The sequence below is a fragment of the Rhinolophus hipposideros genome, assembly GCF_964194185.1.
Source record: "Rhinolophus hipposideros genome assembly, chromosome: 10".
Lineage (NCBI taxonomy): Eukaryota > Metazoa > Chordata > Mammalia > Chiroptera > Rhinolophidae > Rhinolophus > Rhinolophus hipposideros.
In genome coordinates this window covers 60707791-60727717 of record NC_138056.1, presented here as the reverse complement: position 1 = coordinate 60727717, position 19927 = coordinate 60707791, and the positions used below count along the sequence as shown (strand labels likewise).

The 19927-nt window shown below is 35.5% G+C and overlaps 1 protein-coding gene across 2 annotated transcripts in view; it reads right to left on the bottom strand.

Moving 5' to 3' along the window:
- Positions 1–19567, bottom strand: part of NAALAD2 (N-acetylated alpha-linked acidic dipeptidase 2) — a 54292-nt gene extending 34725 nt beyond the window's left edge. The window contains exons 1-8 of one of the 2 annotated variants that reach the window (XR_013994202.1): positions 19250–19540; positions 18421–18532; positions 8126–8312; positions 5890–5991; positions 5075–5200; positions 3283–3469; positions 1135–1228; positions 54–152 (exon numbers count right to left, since the gene is read on the bottom strand). Coding sequence is in view for 1 of the 2 variants with exons in the window: in XM_081062859.1 (XP_080918985.1) it covers positions 54–152; positions 1135–1228; positions 3283–3469; positions 5075–5200; positions 5890–5991; positions 8126–8312; positions 18421–18532; positions 19250–19331 (989 nt within the window). In the remaining variant the exon portion in view is untranslated. Of the gene's footprint in view, positions 1–53; positions 153–1134; positions 1229–3282; positions 3470–5074; positions 5201–5889; positions 5992–8125; positions 8313–18420; positions 18533–19249 lie in introns of both variants that reach the window. The other variant, XM_081062859.1, reaches the window with a different exon arrangement.
- Positions 19568–19927: the final 360 nt, after the last annotated feature.

Below are 19927 nucleotides of genomic sequence, written 5' to 3'. Positions count from 1 at the left end.
TTCCCACTACACATATAAAACTTTTCCAGGATATTAAAATAATGTAAAATTACCTGAAAGAATCATGCCCTGTGAAGCCAGGCCCAATATTGTAATCCACATTAAGATTTCCCTTCCAGCTGTCATCCGGTGGAGCAGTTCCTCCCATATGGCTGTCAAGAGAAAATGAAAATGACATGAAAAGCCTGAGCATAATTTCCTAGAAAAAAATCAAGAATTATGACAATGAGATATTTCATTCATATATTTAACAAATATTTACTGAGCATTTACTAAGTGCCAGGTACTGTCAAAACTCTCTTCACTCATGGAGCGTACATTCTAGTGAGAGAGCCATACTGAAATGCATAAGCAAAATATTTCATGTGTTATGGTAGTAATAAGAGCAAGGAGAAGAAAACAAAGTAGTGAGAGGAAAAGGGAAATTTCAGACTCCTTACTCTTGAATTTAATTATTTATGTAGGGATGCATTAGGACAAGAAATCCTGAAAATGTGAAATACATGACTATGGTAAGAAGAAATAATTTTCTAGAGAAGCTGCTCATAGCACAGTATGCACTCAAAGCAATTATTAAATTGTATTGATACACACATTTAAAAAAATACAAGTTAGGAGATTTGAAAAAGGAATATAAGTTACAGAATACATACAATAATAGCAAACATTGATTGTTTACCATTTTCTAGATACTTTACATGCATGATGTGATATATTTTTTATAATAACCCTATCAGCGAGAAACTTTCTGTCCTCATTTTAAAGATAAGGAAACTGAATCAGATAAAGATTGAGCAACTAGTTCAAGTTCACACATGTAGTAAGTGATGGGCATTATCACATTTTAAAAATGCAGATCAAGTACAAATACGAAATGAACATCTAAGAAAATCCAGCTACTTGAAAAAAATCTCAAATCAGTTTTTTATCTTTGGACATAGTTTCGCTTTTCAGATTTTCATTTGTAGCAAACAGAATAATGTTTTCTTAGTAAACTGACTGTTCTTATGGAAAAAAGAGGTGTGTTCTGTTATTCCTTACTTTTAGCAAAATTAGATTACATTGGTTTTAGAAGAGAAAATGGACACATTAGTGCAAAATATCTTAATTTCATATCCAAAAAGAAAACTATACCGTAATAATATTTCTGCATCATTATATCCAATGGGATGTACAGGGATTTTGGGCATTCCCACTCCTTCTTCAACATTAAGTCTAAAGGTGTACTCTGCAAAAATCAATTGCATAAAATGAAAACAAATGAAGAATCTGCAAAGGGTACAAAAATTTTTCTTTTATTACTCTTTCAGATTTGCTATATGTTTAACATTATATCAAACTATAAAGTTCCCCAAAAGTCATTTCTTTTACCTAATATGGTCTATTTAATTCAAAAGTAAGAAATTAAACCATTTACATTTTATTTTAAAATCAATTATAGGTATTATAGATTCCCAAACTTGTTTTGACATTTCACATAATTCTTTTTTTATTATCATAAAAGGATCGTTCTGGTAAAAGAAGATGAACTTTAAAATTGAGTTAAAAACACTGAGTGAATAGAAGACTTGATTTTCTCCATGACAGAATGGAATTTATGCTTTTGCTTTTTCAGAAACATGTCTGAACTCAGCTTTGAGCTCTCCAAGTGTCTAAGAACCCTGTGTCTGTCTGCATTTTTCTATAATTAGTTTCTCAGTCAGCTGAGAGTATATTCTTCTCATCTGTCTTCCTACGAACACTTTGTACTGTGCCATCTTAACCGGAACTCCACATAATTCTCTGAAATTTTACAAGAGCATTTTATTTCTTCAAAGATATCTTGAATCCTTAGAGAAGCTTCAGTTAACCTGATTTCTGGAAAATGTGTCCCATAATCTAAAACTAAAAATAACTAAAAAAAATTAAAGGGAATTTATGAGCTCTTGGGATTAAGTGAGAAAGATCTTATTCAAATAATATTCTTTTTAAAGAAAGATTGAAAAATATTGTCAGGCTTATAAACCTCAGTGGAACTTTGGCTTTCAGCCAAAATAGAACTGGCCAGCAGTAAAACATCTATCTTAGAAAAAAGGAAGGTTTCAAACACATTCTATCAGATTCTACTTTAAGAAACTAGAAAATGAAAACAAGTGAGGAAAAATAAACAAGAGAAAGGACATAATAAAGATCGGGGCCGACATCTAAGAAATAGGAAACAGAAACATCATAGATTATCAATGAAATCCAAAGGTGTTCCTTCGAGATGAACAATAAAACTGATAAATCCTTGGCAAGACAGATCAGAAAAAAAAAAAAAGACAAATTGCTAATATCAGGAATAAAGAAGAAAATATCACTCTAGTACCTGCAAACAACAAAAATAAGAGAATATTATGAACGACTTTATGCCCATAAATTCAATAACTTAGACGAAATGAACAAAATCCTTGAAAGACACAAACTACCAAAGCTCACTCAAGAATAAATACATAACCCAAAGAGCCACATATCTATGAAAGAAATTGAATTTGTAGTTAAAAGCATTCTTACAAACAAAATTTCGGGCTTGGATGGATTTTCTGAGGAATTTTACCAAACATATATAGACAAAATCAAATTCATTCCTATAAACTCATGCATAAAAAAATGAAGGAGATAGTCCCCAACTCATTCCAGGAGGCCAGCATTACTCTGATACCAAAATAAGACAGATATTACAAGAAAATAAATCTATAGGCCAATATCCCTATGACTAAAGACAGAGATACTCTAACAAAAATGTTAGCATAAATCCAACAATAAGCCAACAATATGTAAAAGGATAATGCATTGTAACCAAGTAGAGTTTCTCCCAGGATGAAAAGTTTGGTTTAACATTCAAAAATCAATCAGTATAACATAATAAATAATAACAATTTTTGATCATTTCAATAGATGTAGTAAAAGCATTTGACAAAACCCAATATGTATTCCTTCTAGATGCCTGTGGTAAGATAAAAACTCCTTTCATATTAATGTAGAAGTGAGCTTCCTCAATTTGACAAAAATAATCTATAAAAAACATACAGATAACATCACATTAAACCGAGAAAGGCTTCTTGGGGCAGGAACAAGGCAAGGATATCTGCTCTAATAACTTTTTTCAACAATGTACTAGAAATGTCTGAATTCCTAACAATGGTCATCCAAAATATTATATTGCACACAGTTTTAATGCTAGTCTGTAGGTGCTTCGTTTCATGCCTTCTATAAGGGCAAGTGGTATTTTTGCAGAAATGGGTGGACAGGCTCATCCACTACCTTTGGCTGGATAGCCTGGAGTCAGCGGGTCACCAGCACCATTCAAATTTAACACATTTCCTCTCTGGGCTGCAGTTCCAGGAAGGTTCCATCCTTTAGGATATGGCTGTACCTCAGGGGCAGAGTAGTCAGCTGGATCTGAGTACAAGATGATACCTATGGCTCCTGCTGACATGGCATTTTTAACCTGCAGAGGCAAGATGCAATCCATGATGTAGAAATGGAAAGTGACTGACTTATTCACCTAAGCGAAAATAAATTTTATAATGTAAGGAAATTTAGACACTGCTTTCTATCATTCTGTAACTCATTTAGTTCTCTTTGCCTTGAAATCAGTTTCTCTCTTGGTAGACCTAACAACACTCATTTATTCTACATGACTCCAAACAAGTTATTGCCTCTTCTGGGAAACATTCCTACTGTCCCTAAAACTACAAAATTAATGTCTCCCTTTTTTGTAATTCTATATTGTATATATTTCTATTTTAGGATAGGTCAAAGTATTTTAAAATAGTTGTTATATAGCTTTCTCTTTTTTTACATTGTTGTGAACTGGGACCATGTCTTAATCACTTGTAACTATCCACCCTCCAAAATCTGGTACATCATAGAGTAAGCAATCTACAATATTTGTGGAACTAAACTTAATTTAAAATTCTATGCATAATAGTCATAGCATTGAAAAACTGCCCACAGTTCTTTTGTACACATTTTTGTAATAATGCAAACTGACCAGAAGTCAGAAAATCTACCCTATAAGATACTGAATTTTTCATTACAGAAGCAGCAAAAGATTAAAAAACCATCAGTCTTGATCCACTAAAACATATTCCAATATTCAGAAAGCACTCTCACATAATATTAGCAAGAGTACAATCTATCATAATTTTTTTGAAGGGTAATTTGATGATGCCTATCAAAATATACATTATGATTCAGCCATTCAACTTCTGGGAATCATAAAAAATTTTGACAAAAATGTTCAAGTACATGTTGACAAAGATGTTCACAATGCAATTATTTTAACAGTAACACATTTAAGACACACCAAACATCCGTCGACAGAGGAATGGTTAAATAAATTGCATACTAATTCTGTAAAATACTATGCAGCCATCTAAAATAATGAGGTATTTACTTAATAAAGTGACAGAAATTACTAAGTGCCAGTCACTGTCTGAAGTGCTTTCAAATATAAAGTCATTTAATACTAATGAGGACTCTAAGAGATTTCTATTTTAGATGTGAGAAAACACTAGTTCAGAAAAGTTAAGCAAATTGCTCACAGTAAATGATCTAGAGAATAGGAAGCCCAGACTAGACTTGTATGAATCTAGTCCTATAATTAACCATGGAAGAATACCTAGTTACTGCTGAGTGAAAAAAAACACCTATACAATATGTAATGTCTGATTCCCTCTTTGTAAGATAATATTTATGTAAAATGAGTATAGAGACAGATACAGAATTAGGTCTGAAAAGAGCTGTTAAGATTGATTATGTCAGGGATGAAGTTGGCTCATGCAGCAGAGCTTTTAATTTTTCAGTTTATATAAATTTCCTTCAATTAAATAAAAAAGGAAATATCTCCTTGGCAATAAAATTGTTAAAAATAATTTCCCTTTCTAGATATGTGAAAGAACATAAAAACAGGATTTTCTGTGCAACCATGGAAATAGCACGATATAGGCATCGTGAAAGCAATTTTGAAAACTGTGATGCAAGCTGATCATTTCCATTTGCAGGACATATATGTATCTTCTTCCTTCTAGAAAAACAAATAACACAATACTTTATTTCCTCTGAAGATTTTCCCATATCTTGCAATAACAATCTTTCCAGTACAGTTGATGCCCATTTCTCTTTCTAGTTTGAAAAAATCTTCAGTACGAGCATAGTTTACATATACAAGATCTCCCTGTAGGGGAACAAAAAAGAAAAACAACACATAATACTACTATAATTAAAGAGAAAACCAGAGGATAAGTTTGCTCCATAACATGCATCATTAAAAGTTATCTTTCCTGGCTTGGGCTTAATAAATAGATCTAAGCTAATTCTGTAGAAGTAGTTGGAGAATATTTCAATGTGCTGAAAAGTTTTTAAAAAATGACATGTAAAACATTTTAAACTGCGTGTTCTATTTTGAAGAAATTATCAGTGTATACTGAGTCACAGGAAATAGAATAAACAAAAGTCATTGTAAATCCCAACTATGTTTAATTTCCAACCATAGTACTGATTTTAAAACTTCTGTGGTGTGATCTACAAACCTGGAACAAAGTCAGACTGTGAACAAAGAAAACTCCTAAAAACATCTATTGCACTTACTGAATTAAAGGCATGTTCGGCAGTTTACTTTTTTTAAGGAGTGGCGTCTCCTTCATCAGGGTCTGAATTTTAAGTATGTATTTTCTTTCTTCCTCTGGTATGGTGTTCTTTTTTTCCTTTTTAATTACTTTTAGGTAGAGTTTACATAGCACTGACCCTCAAAAGTATGGATAAGGATGTGTGATCTTCCTAATTTCCTTGGTTTAGTTCTCTATATAGGTTTCATATAACAAAGAAACGTTGAAAGAGTTGAATAAGAAAATGTCTTATTTTTACCTCTGGCGTGCCTTGGGCTGAGAAAGCGTTATATGGTGGAACAATATTGGTAACATTTTCATATCCATCTGGTAACAGCTCAAGGTTTGATGTTTTGAAAATCTAGCAAGCATCAAAACACATGAAGTTAAAAATATTCTAGATTGTTATTAAAGAATAATGTATTTTGCCCCTTAAGATTAAGCATCCTGAAACTAGGTTCTACAATTTAATAAATTCCACTGGCAACAATGAGAGAGAGAGTTTTATCATTATTATTGTCTTCAAAATAGTAGAAAGTTCTATAAATGCATGCGATCTCAGGTAAGTAAAAGCTCCGATATGAAATATAAAACAGGGCTTCGAAGGTGGCACTCTCATGATTCTCCTTCTTTTCCAACTATTCCTTTCAGCCTTCTTTGTGGGATTTCATTGACTCTTAAAATTTTATCCATACCTAATTTGCTTACGATGTTCAGCCTTCCAGACTTGTATATTTAAGGACCTGATGGACATTTCAGCTTGGATGTCCAAACTCAACAGGGCAAAATTGGAATTTATATTCTCTCACCCCAGGTCTGCTTCTGGTTGTGCATTTCGTCCAGCTATTATTAGCATCACTAGCTAGCCACTCACACCAGATACCTAAAAATCAGACTGAACTCTGCCCTCACCTCCTTCCTCCTGTCAATCACTATTCAAGTCCTGCCAATACTGCTTCCTAACTATTGCTCAGATCTATCCCTCTTCCTCATTCCTGCTAACATCCTAATTCAGGGCTTTGTCATCTTTTACCTGGACTATTGTCTTAAGACTCCAACTTGCCTAGTCCAGGTGTAAATACAGACTCCCCAAACTACCTGAAATGCCTCTCTGGCCACACCCTTCCATTGTGTAGGACTTGTCCATGGTTTCCATTGACAGAAGTTGAATTCTAAGCTCCTCAGGACAGTGTATAAGCCCTTCTACAACTTGTCCCCAAAACATATACAGTTAACCCTTGAACAACATGGGTCTGAACTGTGTGGGTCCACTTACATGTGGATTTTTTTCAATAAATATACAGTACTATAAATGCATTTTATCTTATGAATTTTAAGAACATTTTCTTTTCTCTAGCTTGCTTTACTGTAAGAATACACTATAAAATACAACATACGAAATATGTATTAATTGACTATTTATGCTATCATTAAGGTTTCTGGTCAACAGTAGGTTATTAGCAGCAAAGTTTTGGGGAGTCAAAAGTCATATGTAGACTGCAGGACAGTGCCCCTAAGCCCATGTTCAAGGGTCAGCTGTATGCTGGTTTATCTTTTATCACGGCTCACTTTGTATTTTACACTCTTGAAATACAGAAAACCTTTAAATTCCCCCAATAATGCTAAATTAGTATTTGTCTCTAAGACTTTGCCAATATTTCTCTTCTGCCTAGAATTCCCTCATCTTGCTTTTCCACGTGATTAATTAACTTTAGACCTTTTCATGACTTATATCAACTCTTTCAAGAAGGCTTCTCTGATTCCCAGGCGAGTGTGGATGAAAAAACGGATCCTATGGAAAGGAACCTACCTCACAAGGTGATCTGATCATAATAAATTCCTAACTGGGCAGGTCACAGTGGGTAGACACACTCCAGGCCTTTCACTTTTTAGTAAAAGGTTTATCTTTGTCTTAAGCAAGCCCTGTCTATTGTTTCACACACCTTTGAAATAAGCCCTAACCACCCTCAACAGAACACAGGTTAACTATCCTGTAATTCAATGCCGCCTTGTTTTCTCCCACCTCCATGTAATCTTCCTTATGTTTCCTCCTTAATTTCAAATGTATAAAAAGCTGCAACTCCAGCATATTTCATCAGTTTGGCTCAAATAAACTCTTATAAACTTTCTCTACAGCTTTGAATGTTCTTATTTCAATACTGGGCTAAGTGAGCCTTTCCCTTGTAGATAAAGAACCCTGATCATACTCTTCATAGCACTTACCATATTGATGTGAAATGATGTGTTCCAATATCTGCCTCATCTTATTTAAGCAAAGGAATCATGTCCTAGTCTTCATTCTGGCTTCAGGACCTAGCACTGTGCCTAACACATAGTAAACACTGAATAATTAGTTTGCAACTTGTTAACTTCTCTAGAAAACATGAGTTCCTTTGCACTACTGACAAATTTCTCTTTTTACTTAAGCTGAAATTCCAACTCATACGAAAAGGTAGAGTTGTAAAGTATAAGAAGTACCCACAATTCTACATCACCTCAATTCCATGTTCATCCATGACTGATATATAGTTGGCATTTGTTTCATTAGGGTAAGACAGGAGGACATCATAATGGACCAACTTGGCTGAATCCAGTCCAAATTTCTTCCACTGGGTTTGGATTTTTTTGGCAAGTAGTAAATTTTGTTCTGTTCCTGCCAGATGAGGGAGTTTTGTAAAAGAACTAAAATGAAAATAAAATACCAGTGGGAGTTAAAGACTACTATATTCAGATGATGTGCCTAAGAACTATTCTAGATGCATTACTCATACTTTAGACATTGGGTTGTCATTTCTATAGAAGAGATATAAAAACCACAGCTAGAGATACCAGTTTCTAGTCCTGCCAGTGAGGGGGAGCAAAGTTTACTACCCCAAAATATGCCTTTTGGGATATTGATTATGTTAAGCTGGTTTTTTTTTCAAGAAACAAAAAGCCTCAGATAAAAACCTGTGACCAGCTCCAGGAAGGGGGATATGTTATAGATAACGATAGTTTAATCTGAACTAATTGAGGAACCTAGCAAGGCCCATTTGATCAAAGTCCTCTCTGTGTCCCACTGTTAAAAGTGGCCCAGCAAACATTTATTTACCAAACCTCTGCTTTCCTACCTCCACGTGACTTGCCTTCCTTCCCTTTGAATTCCCAAACCACACGCCCCCTTCTCCTTAGCAGGAGATGAACGTATAAGCCTGAACTGCCCATCACCAGGCCCCAATATTCTTATGGAATCTCCATGTGTACATATGTATTACATTTGGTTATTTTTCTCCTCTTAACTTGTGTCATGTTAACTTGATTGTTAGTCCAGCTAGAAGAACTGAGAAGGGTAGAAGGAAAATTTATTTTTCTGTTCCCCACCCCAGTTTTAAAACATTTTTGTGTAACTGCAGTTTCCACATTATGCTCCCTCAGCATGTGGAAGAACACATTCCATCGTAAACACATACCATCAGCAGGGGCTCAGGTATGAGAAAACACCCTGGACAAACGTCACACCTCTATACCAATGGTACACCTTCTTGCTGCTCATCAGTAAAGGAGGACATTTTGAGAAAAGATCATAATGTTTGCCAGAGATTAACACAATACATCTACTGTTGTTCTTATCACATTGCATGCCATTGTTTATTTATCTCATTGAACTTAAGTCCATGCAATTTTATTTTTATATTCCCTAGTGCTTAGTTCCTGCTTATTATCCAGGAATTATACAATACAGATTTGTTGAATTGAATTTGAGCAACGTTCTCTTGGTTCTGGGTTCACATGACTTGGAGCATTTAAGTGACCTCACAAACATCGTTCTTAATGAGGTTCACTTTGCTTGAAGTAAATAATATTTTTAAATAGTTTCCCTAACCCTTTGCCCTTATCAGTAAAACAATAATAGTCTTGTAAATTGGAAGTTTAGTCAAACATAAAGCAACCAAAAAAAGATTGGAAGAAAATTAATATTTATTGAAAATTTACCACATGCCAGGAACCTGACCAGGTTCTTTCACATGGGTTATCTCATTTAATCCTCACAACCCTTCTTCCATGTGTCCCTACTTTGAAAATAAGGAAACAGAGAATACTTAAATAACTTGTTCACAGTTTCATAACTATGAAATGCCAGAGCTAGAATCTAAGTCTCAGTTGTCTGACCTAGAGAAATATTGATATTTTTAAAACATTTACCTGAGCATAATTTTCAATTGCTTAACACCCTTCTCTAGCTCCCTAAACCCTGCATTATCAAGTTAATACTCCAACATGGCATATGAGGATCTTTTTCATCTGATCCATTCTTCCACATTTCCAGCTTCATGACCCACCAGTATTCTTATAAACTTCTCTGCTCTGTATCATCTACTAGTACACTATTTTTTTTTCTCCTGAAGTGGCCACCTTTTTGCCTTTGCACAAGATCTTCTCTCATACAGAAATGTGCTATTTACCTGAACCTCCCTCTATCAACCACTTCTAGTCATTCACCTTTCCTACCTGCAAGCTATTAATTATCCATGAAAACTCCTCAAGCATCTTCTCTGTGAAGATTTCTCTTCTATAGCATTAAATCAAAACTGTAGGTTATAAGTATTTAATATCTTAACATATTTGTAAAAAAAAGCATTAATGTTTTTATAGACAGAAGTTATTTTATATGCATAGAAATAACAATGAGGCTGGGCATATTGAATTTCTACTTTATACAATTTTTAATTGTTTTATTTCCCACAGAGAGCAGATAGTATCCTTCTAATTAGGAAAAATATATATATATATATATACATATTTCCTTAAATTAAAATGGAAGATTAACCATGAACTTCTGTCTTCTATCTTTTAGAGAACTCACTGAAATGAAATACAGAAGTGCAAAGCAAGAGCAGCAGGGCATAACACCCTTTACTTTACGTCTGAATTTGTCCTTATGGTCCCAAGATGTGCATTACAGCTCCAGTATTATATATGCACACTGTAATGGTTAGAACAAACATGTACAAACAAGAACAGCTATTTCCTCTTCTGTGTTTCTTTTAACAGTTGAAAACTTTTTGTAGATCTCAGCTGAATTTTCCTCCCATCTAATTAGGTATAATAGGGTCATATGCCCCTTCTCAAACTAACCATTGCCAGAGGGAAGAGTTATAATGATTGGATTATGGACAAATCAAGAGATTCCTGGGCTGAAAGAAAGTAACCCTTGCTGAACACATATCCCCCTGCAGGAGGAAAAACAGTAGTTAAGGCTCTACCAAGACAATGGCTGGAGAAAAATCATTGTTCCCTCTACATTAATTCCTTTAACACAATATTGTACCCTTCCCTTCCCTCCTAGACTCTTTTGTGGATCACAAATCCTCCAGATCTATGATCAACAATTCTCTATCCTCAATCCCTTCTCTGAGTGTTTGCTTGACCTCCTTGCCTTACTGGTTTCTTCAGAGGACCCTGTTTCTCCTGCAGGCAAAAGATAACTCTCTTGAAGGTCATAACAAAAGTCATCACCTTCTCCAAATTCTAGATACTGTGAAAACTGAACATAACTCCTCTTCACTCAAGTCTTAGGTTGCTAATTTAATATATATCACTCTACCTTTATTCTTGTCATCTTGTTGGTGTGCAATTTCTTTATTCAGTAGTATGGAAAGGAAAGGAAAGCCAACTCTAAAAAGACAATCATCATGCAAACTATTCATATATAACTTACCACCCTATGCTATATTACACATTAAAACACAGTAGTGCTATAAAAAACAGACATAAATTTTAATGTTTGGTCAAGAGCATCACCAAGTTTTGCTTCTAACACCTCATGTAACTTTCTAGGTGATTTGTTTAGAACACATCCTACTGATTCTTTAACTGTCTCTCCAAACAAGCCCCTCAAAACAAACATTTTTTTTTAATTAGCTTCCTAATATTTGGTGTGTGCCAGTCATAAATCACCTCAAATGTCATAAGAAGAGTATAGCTGTTTTCATTCCTCATTAATATAGCTCACTCTAGTTCATCCATGGAAACTAAGATGGCATTTTTCTGATCTCATGAAATTACAGAAGAGACAGGAAGAAAATATTACCATATTGTAGGCACTTCAACTTTGCGTATTTGATTCTAGGGCTTAGATGAAGTCTCAGAAGGGGAGAAAAGAAAGAATGCTGCAGAGAATTGTTAACAAATAATAAATAAAACCTTCCTAAATTAATGAAAGACAAAAATTTACAAAGTCAAGAAGCTCGGAGAGCCATAAACAGAATTTGAAAAATACTGTGCCTAGGCATATAGTAAAACTGCTGAAAATTAAAGACAAAATGACATGTTTTATAACTTAAATGACTATGGACTTATCAGATGTCAATACTAGTCAGAAGACACTGGCAAAAAGGCGGTGGAGGGGGAGAAGTAGAAGAGGGCATAGAGTTTGAAAAGGGAGAAATAAAATTTTTCCTATTTAAGGATGGCATGATTGGAGAGAATATCTTAATTAATCCACAAAAAAATTCATAGATCTAACATGAGTTTAGACAGGCCACAGGACACAAGGACAACACACGCAAAAAATCAACAGTATTTCTGTATATTGATAATAAACATGTGGAAACTGAAATTAAAAACAAAGACTTACATTTGCTCCACAAAATTAAAAAAAAAAAACTTAGACATAAGTCTAACAAAACATATACAGGATCTACATCCTGAAAATTACAAAATTTGATAAAAGAAATTAAAGAAGACCTAAGTAAATGGAGAGACTTACCATGTTCATGAACGGGAAGACTGGACAAAGTTAAAATGTCAAGTATCCCAAATTGCTCTGTAAGATTAATGCAATTCCTCTCAAAGTCCCAGCAAGGATTTTTCTAGGCATAAATATGTCTATTTTATAATTTGTATAAAAAGGTAAAGGATATAGAATAGCTAAATAATTGTTTAAAAGAATAAAGTGGGAGGAATAATTCTATGCATTGTTAAGGCTTATGATATAGCTTCAATAATAACGACAGTGTGCAGAGGGACATAAGCAGCATGGTGGCATGAGAAGACCTCCTGGTCTCTTCCCTTAAAGTTAAAATAAGTCAGACAACCATAATTTAACAAAATATTCCTTGCTCAACACACAAACACATCCGAGATGTCTGTGCACTGAAACATCTGAAGGTGGGTGTTTCTGAGTTGTAGGGGAGGGAGGACAGAGCAGCTACCATCACCAGGGGAAAAAACAAAGCCACAGATACACCAACCCGCTTTCCCTCCCTCCTGCTTACCCCTGTCCCACCCATCTCCAGGAACCCCTTAGAGACAGCTGGGACACCTCAGATAGCACAGCTGGCAGCTTCGGGTTGCAGGAAAGCAGCGTGGGGAACTCACAGGCCCCAAACCCCATTGCCTACCACATCCCATTACAGGAGTGGTGGCCTGAGACGAAGCTTACCCAGTCACAAAGGGGATGCCTACCTCCACGGAACACAGGGCATTTTCAGTGGCTAGGCAACACTGCCCCACAGAGATTCAGGAAGTCTCAGTAGTACAGGTAAGAAAAACAAAACTTGCATTATATTATAGCACCATCTACTGGAAAACAAAAGAAGCCTCTAGTTATCAACCTGCTAAAATTAAAAACAAAATACAGTACTTAAACAAGATTTCAACCCCTAAAATGCCCAGGCAGAGAAATAATGCATCAAGTACTATGAATAACCAAGGTATCGAGGTAGCTCCGATAGAAAATAAACTCAAAAACAAGGAAGACTATGATTTAAATCATAATCTTCAGGATTCAGGATTGCAGTTCTGAAAAAAACTCAAGGAGATACAAGAAATCTCAAAAAGGCAGTACAACGACCTCAGGAATGAAATCAACAAACAAAAAAAGGAGTATTTTACTAAAGAGACTGAAACTGTATATATATATGTATATATATGTATATACACACATACATATAATAACCAAACAGAAATTCTGGCGCTGAAGAACTCAATAAATGAGATGAAGGATGAATTAAGAGAGTTTAGGAAATAGAACAGACTAGGTGGAAGAAAAAAATAGTGATCTTGAAAAGAGAAATCTAGAAATGACTCAGGTGAAGAAAAAAAAGAAATGAAAGTTAATAAAAAAATAAAAGAAGTTTATAAAAACTATCTGACTCCATTAGAATGAATAATAGTGTAAGAGAAGGAGAAGGGACCAGAGAGCCTATTCAAACAAATAATCTATGAGAACTTCCCAAACCTATGTAAAGAGCTGAACACTTGAATCCAAGAGGCTAACAGAACACTTAATTATCTCAATGCAAAAAGACCTTCTTCAAAACACATTATATTAAAACTGTCGCAAGTTAATGGCAGGGCGGCTGGTTAGCTCAGTTGGTTAGAGCACAGTGCTCTTAACAACAAGGTTGCCGGTTCAATCCCCACATGGGCCACTGTGAACTGTGCCCTCCACAACTAGATTGATATAACTACTTGACTTGGAGCTGATGAGTCCTGGAAAAACACACTTAAATAAGTAAAAAGTTTTAAAAAAAGAAAAAAAGCTAATGACAAAGAAAGAATTCCAAGGCAGCCAGGGAAAAACAAGATTGTAACCTATAAAGGAAACCCTATTATATTACCATTGGATTTTTCAGCAGAAACCTTACAAGCTAGGAGAGAGTGTAATCAAATATTGCAAGTATTGAAAGAGAGAAATCACCAGCCAAGACTAATAAATCCAATAAAGTTATCGTTTTAGATATGAAGGAGAAATAAATCACACAAATGGCCAACAGACATATGAAAAAATAGCTCAACTAGCTATAAGGGAAATGCAAATCAAAACCACAATAAGATACCACCTCACAACTGTTAGAATGGCTATTATCAACAAGACAAGTAATAACAAGTGTTGGAGAGATTGTGGAGAAAAAGGAACCCTTATACACTGCTGGTGGGAATGTAAATTGGTACAGCCACTATGGAAAACAGTATGGAGGGGGGGGTCATCAAAAAATTAAGAATAGAGCTACCATATGACTCAGCAATCCCTCTTCTGGGTATCTACCCCAAAAAATTGAAAACATTTATTCATAAAGATATATGTGCTCCTATAGTCATTGCAGCATTATTCATGGTGGCCGAGACATAGAAACAATTTAAGTGCCCTTCAATGGGTGATTGGATAAAGATGTGATACATACTTTGTATATACAATGGAGTACTATTCAGCCACAAAAAATGATGAAATATTGGTATTAGTGACAACATGAATGGATCTTGAGAGTATCATCCCAAGTGAAATAAGTCAGATAGAAAAGGACAATAACCATATGATTTCACTCATATGTGGGATAAACAGAAAGCAACAAACAAAACAAACTCAAAGACAACAGTACGGTGGTTGCCAGAAGGGAAGGGAGACAGGGAAGGATGAAGAGGGTAAAGGGGGTCAAATATATGGTGTTGAAAGGAGCCTAAACTCTGAGTGGTGAGCATACAATGCAATATACAGATGATGTGTTATAGAATTATACACCTGAAACTTATGCAATGTTATTAACTAATGTTATCCCAATAAATTTAATTAAATAAATAAAAAAGACAGTGTGGTAATGGACAGAGTAGGTACATAGATCAATTTGGCAAAATAGAAACCCAGAAATAGACTCACACAAACATGTTGAACTGATTTTTGACAAAGGTACAAAAGTAATTAAATGGAAGAGGATAGCATTTCAACAAACGGTGCTAGAAACATTGGACATCCATAGGCAAAAGAACTAACCCCAATCAAACCTCATACCTTATATAAAAATGAATCACAAACTTTAATAAACTATAAAATTTGGGAGGGGGGAAGAGGGGAAAAGGGATCTGGGGCTAGTCACAGAGTTCTTAGAATGACCCCAAAAGCCTGATTCATAAAAGGAAAAACTGATAACTGGACCTCATTAAAATTAAAAATGTATGATCTGCAAATGACCCTGTTAAGACATAAAAGACAAATAACAGACTGGGAAAAATGTCTGTACACCACAAAGCTGACGAAAAACTGGTATCTGAAAAATATAAGAACTCCTAAAGCTCAAAAGGAAAAATATAACTATCTAAAGAAAAATAGGTGAAAGACATGAACAGACATTTCACTGAAGAGAGTATACAGATGGTGAATAAGCACAGGAAAATATGTTCAATAGTATTAATTAGCCATTAGGGAAGTACAATCCACACTGAGATATCATCACTATGCACCTGTCAGATGTGTAAAATTTAAAATAGTGATAACACCAATGGAAAATATAAAATGATACAGCCATATTAAAAAGTAGTTTGACAGATTCTTCTATAATTAAAAATGTACAATCTAGCAATTTTCACTCTTGGGCCTTTGTCCCAGAGGAATGATCAAGTAAAACCTGTACACAAATGTTAATAGCAGTTTTAATCATAATAGCCAAAAACTGGGGGGAAATGCCAATGTCCCTTAATGAGTGAAAAGTTAAACTACAGTATATCCCTAAAATGAATGAATGAAGGGACTGAAAGATTCAGTATTTTAAAGATGTTACTTCTCTTCCAAATTCATCTATAGATTTAATGCAACTTTAATCAAAATTCCAGCAGTTTTTTTTTTTGGTGTTTTTTTTTGGTAGAAATTGAGAAGTTGATTCTAAAATTTATTTGGAAATACAAATGACTTAAAAGAGTCAAAGCAATTTTTAAAAAGAAAAATTTGTAGGATTAACTCTACCTAATTATCAGACTTACTATGAAACTACACTAACAAGATAGTGTGGTATTGAGATATACAGATCAACAGATCAATAGAAGAAAATATAAAATCCACAAACAGATCACACATTTTGTGGTCAAGTGATTCTGGACAAAGATGCCAAGGCAATTCAATGGGGAAAGAAAAGGTTTTTCAACAAATGTGGAAATAAATGAATAATCGTATTTTAAAAATCATCAACTCTTATCTCATACATCCACAAAAGTTAACTTGAAGTGACTCACTGACCTAAATGTTTGCAAGCTAAAATTATAAAACTTCTGGGCATGGCAGGTTAGCTCAGTTGGTTAAAGCGCGGTGCTAATAACCTCAAGGTTGTTGTTTCAATCCCCGCATGGGCCACTATGAGCTGTGCCCTCCATAAAAAGAAATATATATATATATATTTTTTTTTTCTAAAAGAAAACATTTCTTCACAAATTCTCATAGGCAAAATTAGATTACATAGAGTCTGAAGGATAAAACAAAAATTGGTCAACTGGACTTAAAAATGTCTGGCCTTAAAAAATTCTACTAAACAAAAATGGCCAGCCAGAGGACAGAATAAAACATTCACAATACATGTCTGACAAAGATATTATATCCAGAACATACAAAGAAATCCTACAACTCAATAATAAGAAAACAAAACAATTTAAACAGGAAAATATATTTAATCAGAGACTTTATAAGCGAAGATGCACAAAGTCCAATAAGCACCTGAGAAGATGCAAAATGTCAGGAAAACAAACTGAAAGGACAATGAGATGCCACAACACACCCATTAAAATGGTTAAGGTTAAAACAACTGACAATACTGTTGGCCAAGGTGTGGGGCACTGTACACTCAGACAGTATGATTGGTAGAAATGGAAAAGGGTACAACCACTTTTAAAATCTGTTCGGCATTTTCTTAATCAGTTAAACACATGCTTATCATCAACACAGCCATTCCAAGAGAAATGAAAACATATGTCCATAGAAAAGTTGTAAACTTATGTTCATAGCACCTTTATTCTCACTAATCAAAAACTAGAAACATCCATACATTGTAGTATATTCATAAATGGAATACAACTCAGCAGTAAAAAGCAATAAACTACTGATACATGCAACAACCTGGGTGAATTCCAGAATCATTACGCTGAGTGAATGAAAACAGACACAAAAGGGCACAGAACTGTATGATTCCATTTACTTAAGATTCTGAAAAAATGCAAAGGAATCCGTAGTGACATAAATCTGATCAGTGATTGCCTAGGGTGAAGGGAGGAATAAATAGAAAAGGGCATGATGTAAATTTTCTGTATCACGACTGAGGAGGTGGTTTGCTGCCTATATTATGCATCTGTCAATACTCTCAAATTGTAGGCTTTATATGGATGCAGTTTATTTTATGAAAATTCTACTTCAATAAAGCTGGAGTATTTCTAATGACACTCCTTTAAAAGAGTCTGAGTATACTAATAAAAATCATAGGGACTACCTTCAAGGAGTTCTAGATAAATCCCCCAAATATCACTCTTTTTTCATGCTTGGAGACTGGTGGATTTGCACTGACTCTTTTGCTTCCATTTTGTCCTATTTCTGTTACTTATATTTGCAACATAGGATAGAAGTTAAATTTGTGGCAGATGGAATTGGAAAGTTTTATCTCCTTTCCTCTGTCAGAGTTTACAACCATTTAAGTCTTCCTGACATGATATAAAGTTAAAATAACATTGCTGATTAAACCCAGGCATGAGGAATACAGAATAACATTCAGTTTTAGCCCAAAGTAACATGAAGTTGAAACAATCTCTTAATAGCATTATCAGATACTTTTTTTTTTGTAGATGAAGTAAGGAAAGAAAGACTCCCACATCATTCAAATAGTTTTTACCCTAAGAGTGGTTCAAAGGGACATTTAAAATTACCATAAATGAACGTGGTATCATATAATTTCACACAAAGCAGATTACCCACATGAATATAACCAATTTTAATACACTTCTCACTTTGCAATATTTTAAATGCTTTATTTTTAAGATCAAATATGCCGAACAAACTTACCGAAGAAATGATTTAACATTTTCAGCTTTCATCTCGGACACCAGGTTCCACCGTAAGCTTTGATGGTAGCGCAGTGATGTAGTCGTTTCTTTGAGAGGCTTAAGAAACCAGCCTGGGGGAGAATACACACATACATATATATGTATATACATATACATATATACCACATACACACATCATTGGTTTTAACTACTGTAAAAACTACAAGACAAAAAAAAAACCCTTCACTAAGAAATAGATCATGGTGAGCTTTACAAAAATATTCATATTAAATGCAGAAAACCTCCAAGTTCTGCTGTGTGGTGTCATTCTGAGTTGGTTAAAACAAATTTTATATGAGAGTTCTTTTCATTTTCCCACATGTTGCTTATCAAGGGAAGGGCTTTTTCCTTTCTTGTTCTCCCCTGGGAATCTAGTTCTTAGCACAGTGCAGGGAGCTAATTAAATTAATATTCCACAAATATTAATTTAATAAATGATGAGGGAGGAGCTGTTTTTTGCAGAGCTGCCCATACTCATTGCGAATTTTGACTCATTAATAATGCTTCCCGCTGAAACAATTGCTTTCATCCCTGATAGTGGCAAACCCCAAACTGTCTTTCAAACAGCCCTTAACAGTACCTTGAACTCAGCGAGCAGTAACTCTGGATTTCAGTCACACTTTATTAGGAAGGCCCAAACGCATTCCATTCCGTTTCCAGTTTGGCTGAAATTCATGGAGTTCACCCGTTCGGATTGAGACTGAGCTCAGCCGGCCTGGCCAGCCCAGCAGAGTTTTCTTCGCGGAGGAGCGCCAGCCCTGGGCTCAGGAAGCGGTTTGTACACTTACCCACCATAAATCCTGCCAGGAAAGATGCCAGCGCTGCAGCCAAGCACATCCAAAGGTACAGACGGCCCTTGGACTTCGCCATGTCTTCTTCGCGACTGAGCTCAAAGCGCCGGCTGCTGTAAGGGGCCTCGGAGCTGCAGATGAACAGAGGGAAGGGGCACCGAGAAGGGGTGAGGCCCCGGACTCCCGCGGGGCGTGGCCAACGCTGACCTCCAGCAAAGCCCGGCCTCCACCCTCCAGGACCTTCCAGAGAGGAGTGGAAATCAGCAGGAAACAACTTCTGGCGCCTTTGGTCCCCTGGGGGCGTGGAGCGGCGAGAGAAAGCTCTGCAGGAGGAGGAGACAAATGCTTCCTGTTGTCCTGCAATCTTCCAGATGTCCACAGACCCGCCAGTCTGTTGATCTTACAGTAATCTGGACCCAGTGTGCGTGGGGGCTACTGAAAATGTCCCTACGTGTTTCATAAAGAACTCTACCTGCCTCTTTGCCACCCCCATTCCAGGAATTGCTTAATTTCAGCTGCGAAGTGCATTTAAATCCTGCTTTTCCTTTGCGGTGGATTATCCTGCTGCCACTGGATTTTGTGTCCTACTTTCTAACTGGTGACACTTGGGAAGCACTTCGGGCTCTGGCTCCTCCACTATAACACGGAAGTTCCTTCACCAGCATGGACATCAAA